This window comes from Eimeria necatrix, genomic scaffold, assembly GCF_000499385.1.
Source record: "Eimeria necatrix Houghton genomic scaffold, Enh_scaff1200, whole genome shotgun sequence".
In the NCBI taxonomy this organism is placed as follows: domain Eukaryota; phylum Apicomplexa; class Conoidasida; order Eucoccidiorida; family Eimeriidae; genus Eimeria; species Eimeria necatrix.
Window position 1 is genome coordinate 2,501 of NW_013651977.1, and position 7,785 is coordinate 10,285.

Sequence of the window (7,785 nt, forward strand, 5' to 3'; positions counted from 1 at the left end):
GCAGCTGCTGCAGCTGCGGAGGGCGTTTGCTGCAGCGCAGCAGCAGCAGCAGCAGCAGCAGCGGCAGCAGCAGATACAGCTGAAAGTGCTGTATGTACACACGACAGCAGCAGCAGCAGCAGCAACTCCAGTTTCTAGCTTTGCTGCTCCTCTCCTGGGGCTCCGTCTAGCGCAGGCACTGCAGCGCAGCAGCAGCAGCAGCAGCAGCAGCAGCAACAGCAGCAGCAGCAGCGGCTCCGCAGTGGTGTTCGTTGTTGACGGTCTGGAGGCTCACGAGGCAGCAGCAGCAGCTGCTGCAGCGCAGCAGCAGCAGCTGCTGCTGCCAGGAGACACAGGAACTGTGACCCCACTTTGTCTCCTTCCCTCTATATATGGAATTCTTGCATGCGACGAGCAGCAAACAGCAGCAGCAGCTCAGCAGCAGCAGCAGCAGCAGCAGCAGCAGCAGCAGCAGCAGCAGCAGCAGCAGCAGCAGAGCAGGCTCATGCCCCTTACCCGCATCTTCTCCATTCACACAGAAGATGCTGCAGCAGCAACAGCAGCAGCAGCAGCAACAGTAGCAGCAGGCAGCACGTGCCCAGGTGCTGCTGCTGCTGCTGCTCTTGCGCCTCTGGCTACTGCATGCATTCCTTTTTGCTGCCTCCCCACAGGCACGCGCCGCAGCAGCAGCAGCAGCAGCAGCAGCAGCAGCAGCAGCAGCAGCGGAGCGCTGCTGCCGTCAATCGACTGGCCGATGCTGCTGCAGCAGTCTCCTCATTGGGCCCTTGCAGATTCGTTTGCTGCTCTCTGCAGCTGCTGCTTCTCCCCAGCTTTTGCTGCTGCTGCTGCTGCTGCTGCGGAGGTGCAGCAGCAGCAGCAGCAGTTGCTTACTGCTGCTGAATCGCTGCTCCGGGCGAGCCGCTGCAGCAGCAGCTACTGCAGCCGCGCTGCAGCAGCAGCAGCGCAGCCGCTGCTGCTGCGAATTGCTGCTGCTGCTTTTCTCTGGCAGCAGCAGCAACTGCAGCAGCAGGGCTCCCGGCAGCAGCTGCTGCAGCAGCTGCGCATGCAGCTAGAAGACTATGAAGCAGCAGAACTCAGCAGCCTGCAGTCTGCTGCTGCTGCTGTTGCTGTGCTGCAGCAGCAGCCGCTGCTGTTCCGCTCCCCCCCCGAGCAGCTGCTGCTGCTCCGCGCCGCAGCGTTCTACTTCTTTGGGCCCCACACCAGCAGCAGCAGCAGCAGCAGCAGCAGCAGCAGCAGCAGGGATCGGGTGCAGCAAGCAGCAGCATTTGCGCAGCAGCTGCTGCAGCAGTTCCCTGCTGCCTATCCGCTGCTGTGGGAGGAGCTGCAGGACCATCTGTCTCGAGACGCAGCAGCAACAGCAGCAGCAGCAGCAGCAGCAACAGCAGCAGCAGCAGCAGCACCAGCTGCTGCTGCACTGCAGCAGCAGCAAGACCCCCGCGAGGCTGCTGCTGCTGCTCTTCTGCTGCTGCGCAAAACTGACGAAGCCCTCTTGTCTCTTAGAGAGGATTTCCCTCTTACCCGGACTTTTTAAATAAAATAAAATAATTAAATTAATTAAATTAATTTAATTAGTTAATTTAAATTAATTAAATTAATTAATTTAATTAATTTAAATTAATTAAATTAACTAATTAAATTAAATTAATTTAATTATTTGAAGTCTAATAAGGGGCTTTGCTGCGCGGGGGGCCCCCGGGGGCCCCCAGGGGCCCCCAGGGGCCCCTGTGCATTTGCTGCTGCTTCTGGCTAGCTGCCTCCAAACCCTAAACCCTAAACCCTAAACCCTAAACCCTAAACCCTCGAGGCCGCAGCTTTCCCCTTAGTTAAGCGTCTATCAAAAGTGTTTTGCTGCACTGAAGGAGCAGCAAATCCAAAGAGGCGCATGCAAACGCGCTGCTGCCTCTTTTGCTGCAGCAGCTGCTGCAGCAGCTGCAGCAGCTGCAGCAGCAGCAGCTGCAGCAGCAGCAGCTGCAGCAGCAGCTGCAGCAGCATCTGCAGCATCAGCTACAGCAGCTGCTGCTGCCTTGCGGAGGCACAACCACACGCAGCAGCAGCAGCAGCTGCTGCTGCTGCTAGACAGCTTTTCTAATTTGGCCATACACTCGCTGCTGCTGCTGCTGCTGCCGCTGCTGCTGCTGCGCTGCTGCCGCCGCCGGCGAGCCCCTAAGCAGCAGCAGCAGCAGCAGCAGGAACAGCAGCAGCAGCAGCAGCAGGAACAGCAGCAGCAGCACTGCTGCGTCTCCCGCACCTGCAGCCGTACCGCGCCGGCTCCGCCGCCGCCACCGCAGCAGCACCAGCAGCAGCAGCAGCAGCAGCAGCAGCAGCAGCTGCTGCTGCTGCTGCTGCTGCTGCTGCTTAGTCATCAAATAAGCTGCGAGGAGCAGCACCTGTGGGCTGCGGCTCTGCGAAAATGCTGCTGGGGCCCCCAGCCTTTATTAAAGAAGACATGAGGGTTTGGTGTTTTTGCTGCAGCTGCTGCTTCCTTTCTTTTTGCTGCTGCTCCCTGCGCTGCCTCTCTTCTTGCTGCTGCTGCTGCAGCAGCAGCAGCCGCCGCTGCTCCTGCTCGCGCTGCTGCTGCAGCAGCTCCTGCTGCCGCCGCTCCTCCGCCAGGCGCTGCTGCAGCAGCAGCTGCTGCTGCTGCTGCTGCTGCTGCAGCAAGGCCTCGCTGCTCGCCCCGTTTGCTGCTGCTGGCGAACATGGAGGAGACACAATGTGTCCCCTTCTGAAGCCCCTTCTTGCTGCGTCGCTGCTGCTGCCTGCTGCTGCTGCTGCTGCTGCTGCTGCTGCAGTCGCTGCTGCTGCGGTCTCCACGCAGCCCCGCCCGGACTGCAGGGCCCCCAGCAGCTGCTGCAGCAGCTGCTGCGCACTCTTCTGCTGCTGCAGCACCTGCTGCAGCAGCGCTTCCTGCTGCTGCTGCTGCTGCCGCATCTCCTTCATGTCAGCAGCTAAACGGTCCACAGCAGCAGCAACAGACTCTCCCCCGCATGCACACACTGACGGCTGCTGCTGCTGCTGCTGCTGCAGACGCATGCGGCTCATCTGTTCAGCTGCTGCTGCCTGCTGCTGCTGCATTGCTGCTGCTGCAGCACGCGCATTGGTCCCTGCTGCTCCATGGTCTGCTGCTGCTGCTGTTGTGGGGTCTGGCGCGTCTCGCCAGTCGTCTAGGAGGCTCTCACCTGCTGCTGCTGCAGCTGCTGCAGTTCCTGCTGCTGCTGCTGGGTCTGCTGCAGCAGCAGCAGCACCCCTCAGGGGGCCCCCATAGTAAGACTCCTCAGGGCTGCTGCTGCTGCTGCTGTGGCGGGCCACAGGGTCTCCGAAGTCTTCCTCAGCCAAGAAGGGCCCCTCTTCTTGCTGAAGCGCAGCAGCAGCAAACCCGTCAGCAGCAGCAGCAGCAGCAGCAGGAGCAGCAGGAGCTGCTGCTGCTGCTGCGGCCTCGGGAACAGCCCCCGGGCAGGGACGCAGCAGCGGTGGGGACATGTGGGGAGGCGGTGTGCCGGCCGGCGTAGCCCCAGCAGCAGCAGCAGCAGCAGCAGCAGCGGCTGCTGCTGCTGCTGCTGCTGCTGCTGCAGGGTTTTGCTGCTCTGCAGCACCGAGAGTCGGGCGGGTCCAGGCCCTCCCCTCTTCGGGGAACGCGGAGTGCATGGCGGCGGTTTGGGGTGTACGTACACCTCAAATTAGGGTTTAGGGTTTCGGCGTCTGGGGCTCCTTGGGGGCCCCCTGGGGCCCCGGGCAGCTGCGGGGGGCCTCTGCTGCTGCTGCAGCAGACCAGTGGTCAGCTGGTGGTCCACTGACACGCGGCGCTGCGGCGGTGCTGCTGCTGCAGCAGCAGCAGGGGCTCGGGGGCTCTGCAGCAGCGCAGCAGCAGCAAAACAGAAACGCCTCGCGGGGGTTATTTTCTCACTTGAAGAAACAAAATCTAAAAAAGAAATTCCAAAAAGATAAACCAGACACTCCGAACTGCAGCGGCGAGGCCTGCTGCTCGCAGACACAGGCGCTGGGGCCCCTGCTGCTGCTGCTGCTGCTGCTGCTGCTGCTGCTGCAGGGCTGCTGTGCTCGGGCGTCTGTGTGTCTGCTGCAGCAAAACCAATCAACTAATTTTTAATTTATTTATAATCTTTTAATTTTCATGTTTATAAAAAGAATAAAACAAATAAATGAACTGAGGCTTCCCTCGGCATCGCTCGGCGCCGCAGCGCCGTCGCCAGGTGTATAGGCAGCTCCGGGTGTATGTACACCTCGCAGGTCTTGTCTGAAAGAATCTGAAAATATATTTTTGTGCTGCTGCAGCAGCAGCAGCAAAGAATCTTCTGCTGTTTGTGTCACTTCGCGGGTCAGAAACAGCAGCAGCAGCAGCGGCAGCAACTGCTGCTGCGGCTGCTGTTGAGCAATCCAGCAACTGCTGCTGCTGCTGCAGCAACTCCCTGCTGCCGCTGTTGCAGCAACTCCTGCTGCTGCTGCTGCTGCTGCAGGCATGCTGCTGCTGGCAGCAGACTCACAGAGACACAGGTGGCAGCGCCGGAACCGCAGCTAGCTGCTGCAGCACGTTGCAGCTGCTGCAGGTCCTGCTGCTGCAGCAGGCTGCAGCTGCTGCAGGTCCTGCTGCTGCAGCAGGCTGCAGCTGCTGCAGGTCCTGCTGCTGCACCTAGCTGAAGCTCCTGCTGCTGCATGTAGCTGTTGCTGCTGCAGATGTTGCTGTTACTCCTGCAGCTGTTCCTGCTGCATGCACGTGCTGCTGCTCCTGCTGCTACAGTACCCCTATTCCTGCTGCTGCTGCTGCTGCTGCTGCTGCTGCTGCTGCTGCTGATCAAGTGCTGCTAGAGACGAACTACCTATTGCACGGAAGTCTCTCAGTCTGTTGCCAGCGTTGCTGCTGCTGCTGCTGCTGTTGCTGCTCTGTTGCTGCTGCTGCTCTGTTGCTGCCAGTGCACCGGCAGCAGCAGCAGCAGCAACAGCAGCTAGCAACTGCTGCTGTACTTGCAGCAGCAGCAGCAGGGGAAGCAACGAAGACCCCGCGCATGCCGCTGCTGCTGCGTGGCAGGCAGCAGCAGCAGCAGCAGCAGCAGCAGCTACCTGAGGCCTTAAAGTTGGGATTGAATTAATTAGAATAATCAGAAAAGACAAAAGACAAAGACAAGAAAAAAGAAACTCCCTTCATTCCCTTCAAATCACAAACCAGCCCTAAAACGCATGCAGCATGCATGCAGCTCGAGTGACCTCTGCTGCTGCTGCTGCTGCTGCTGCTGCTGCTGCTGCTTCTGTTGCAGTGCTGCTGCTGCAGTGCTGCTGCTGCAGGGCCGCTTCTGCAGGACTGCTGCCACGATCGCGCGACGTGTTGCTGTGCCGTCTGCTGCTGCTGCTGCTGCTGCTGCTGCTGCTGCTGCTGCTGCTGCAGCTGGCCTTCCTTGCAGCAGCAAAATCACTTCCTCAGCAGCTATTTGCAATTATCAATTTTAAACTGTCCCTAAAAAAGCCAAGAGGAGACGAAGCAGCAGCTGAAGCAGCACTACTCAATCTTTACTCACAAATAGACCCATGCGTAGGCTGCTGCTGCTGCTGCTGCTGCTGCTGCTGCTGCTGTTGCTGCTTCGGTGCCGCTGCTGCTGCTGCTGCAGTGCCGCAGCTGTTGCAGTGCCACCGTTGCTGCTGCGCCGTTGCTGCTGCTGCTGCTGCTGCATTCTTGCAGGATTAACGCGCGCGTTTGCGTTTTGCTGCTGGTTCTTTTGTGTCTTTTGCTGCTTCTTTTGTTGCTGCTGCTTCTTTTTGCTTCTTGTCTTTTGTCTCTATTTTTCTTTTCTTTTTGTCTTCTTTTGCATCTGCTGCTGCGTCTCTTTCTTTGCTGCTGCCCTTCTCCAATGGCTGCTCCTGTCCCTTCCTGCTGCGCTTCGCTCGGCTATTGGGCTCCTGCTGCTGCTGCTGCTGCTGCTGCTGCTGCTGCTGCTGCTGCTGCTTTGCTGCTGCGTCTTCGCCCTTAGAAGCCTCCTTGCCGTTTGCTTTGCTGCTCTTTTCCTTTTTGCTTCTTCCTTTTTCTTCTTTTGCTGTTTGCTGCTTCTCCTGCCCCTCTGCTGCTTGCTTGCTGCTGCTCCCAGCAGCAGCAGCAGCAGCAGCAGCAGCAGCAGGAGCGTCTTTGGGGGCCTTGTGTCTCTTGCCGCCCTTCTCCGGCTCTTCCGCTGCTTGCTTGCTGCTGCCCTTGCTGCTCTTAGCAGCAGCAGCAGCAGCAGCAGCAGCAGCAGCAGCAGCATCAGGGCCTGGGGAAGCCTGTCTTTTGTTTTTTCCGGGAGTGGGGATTTTTCTTTTTTTGAATTCTCCTGTGTCTTTATTTGCTTCGTTTGTTATTTCTTTATTTGCTTCCTTTTTTGCTTCTTTGGAATTTCTTTTTATTTCTTTTGCTGCTTTAGTTTCCTTTTTGCTTCTTTCTCTCTTCGATTCCGGGCTGCTGCTGCTGCTGCTGCTGCTGCTGCGGCGGCTGCTGCTGCTGCGGCGGCTGCTGCTGCTGCGGCCCCTACCGCGTCCTCCGCTGCTCTCAGTCTTCGTGCTGCTCTTCTTCCCTGCTGCTGCTGCTGCTGCTGCTGCTGCTGCTGCTTTCTTGTCGGTTGCTTCTGGGGAGCTGCTGCGCCTGCTGGAGCCTCTGCTGCCTCTGCTGCTGCTGCGTCTGCTGCCTTCGCTGGCCCTGCTGCTGCTGCGGGACCTGCTGCTGCGGCTGTTGCGGTTGCTGCCGCTTCTGCTTCTGCGGCTGCTGTTGCTGCTGCTGCGGCTGCTGCTGTTGCTGCCTGCTTCTCTTTTAGGGCTGCCGCCCTCGCTGGCACTCCGCTTGCCATTTGCTGCGCTGCTGCTGCGGCTCCTGCTGCTGCTGTCGCGGCCTTTGCTGCTGCTGCGGCTGGGGCTTCTCTTGCTGCTGCTGCGGCTGGGGCTTCTCTTGCTGCTGCTGCGGCTGGGGCTTCTTTTGCTGCTGCTGCGGCTAGGGCTCCTGCTGCCGCTTGCTGCTACGCTGCCGCTTGGGCTGCGGCTCCTTTTGCTGCTGCTGTTGCTGGGGCTCCGTTTGCTGCTGCTGTTGCTGGGGCTCCGTTTGCTGCTGCTGCGGCTGGGGCTCCTTTTGCTGCTGCTGCGGCTGGGGCTTCTGCTGCCGCTTGCTGCTACGCTGCCGCTGGGGCTTCTCTTGCTGCTGCTGCGGCTGGGGCTCCTGCTGCGGCTTGCTGCTGCGCTGCCGCTGGGGCTCCTTTTGCTGCTGCTGCGGCTGGGGCTTCTCTTGCTGCTGCTGCGGCTGGGGCTCCTCTTGCTGCTGCTGCGGCTGGGGCTCCTCTTGCTGCTGCTGCGGCTGGGGCTTCTCTTGCTGCTGCTGCGGCTGGGGCTCCTGCTGCCGCTTGCTGCTACGCTGCCGCTGCGGCTTCTCTTGCTGCTGCTGTGGCTGGGGCTCCGTTTGCTGCTGCTGCGGCTGGGGCTTCTTTTGCTGCTGCTGGGGCTGCCGCTGCGGCTCCTGCTGCCGCTGCGGCTCCTGCTGCTGCTGTGGCTGGGGCTTCTGCTGTTGCTGCGGCTGCTGCTGTCTTTGGGGGCCGGGCTTTTGCTGTTGCTTCTGCTGCGGCTGCCGCTGGGGCTTCTGTTGCTGCCAGCAGCGCTGCCCTTGCTGCTGCTGCGGCTTTTGCTGCTGCTGCGGCTTTTGCTGCTGCTGCTTCTCTTGCTGCTGCCGCTCTTGCTGCGGGCAGCGCTGGGGCTGTGCTGCCTGCTGCCTTCAGCGGCGTTGCTGCCGCTGCGGCTTCTGCTGCTGCTGCTGCGTTTGCTGCTGCGTTTGCT

The 7,785-nt window shown here is 60.1% G+C and overlaps 4 protein-coding genes across 4 annotated transcripts in view; 1 reads left to right on the forward strand and 3 right to left on the reverse strand.

Annotated features, from left to right (window-relative positions):
- The window catches only part of ENH_00007150 (hypothetical protein, conserved), a gene marked incomplete at both ends in the record, with an annotated part of 4,031 nt that extends 2,500 nt beyond the window's left edge, over positions 1 to 1,531 (forward strand). Inside the window, one exon of the mRNA XM_013578569.1 lies at positions 1 to 1,531. This exon is cut by the window's left edge and continues 844 nt beyond it. Coding sequence (XP_013434023.1) covers positions 1 to 1,531 — 1,531 coding nt within the window.
- Positions 1,532 to 2,355: 824 nt separating this feature from the next.
- ENH_00007160 (hypothetical protein, conserved) lies at positions 2,356 to 3,642 on the reverse strand (the record flags this gene model as incomplete). Its single annotated transcript, XM_013578570.1, has 1 exon — positions 2,356 to 3,642. The coding sequence occupies one exon, from the start codon at positions 3,640 to 3,642 to the stop codon at positions 2,356 to 2,358; it is 1,287 nt and encodes a 428-aa protein (XP_013434024.1).
- Positions 3,643 to 5,685: 2,043 nt separating this feature from the next.
- ENH_00007170 (hypothetical protein) lies at positions 5,686 to 6,815 on the reverse strand (the record flags this gene model as incomplete). Its single annotated transcript, XM_013578571.1, has 2 exons — positions 5,686 to 6,195; positions 6,504 to 6,815. The coding sequence occupies 2 exons, from the start codon at positions 6,813 to 6,815 to the stop codon at positions 5,686 to 5,688; spliced, it is 822 nt and encodes a 273-aa protein (XP_013434025.1).
- Positions 6,816 to 6,955: 140 nt separating this feature from the next.
- Positions 6,956 to 7,687, reverse strand: ENH_00007180 (hypothetical protein; the record flags this gene model as incomplete). The annotated part of the gene is made up of 1 exon (XM_013578572.1): positions 6,956 to 7,687. A coding segment is annotated over one exon (732 nt), but the record flags the coding sequence as incomplete, so codon positions are not given.
- Positions 7,688 to 7,785: the final 98 nt, after the last annotated feature.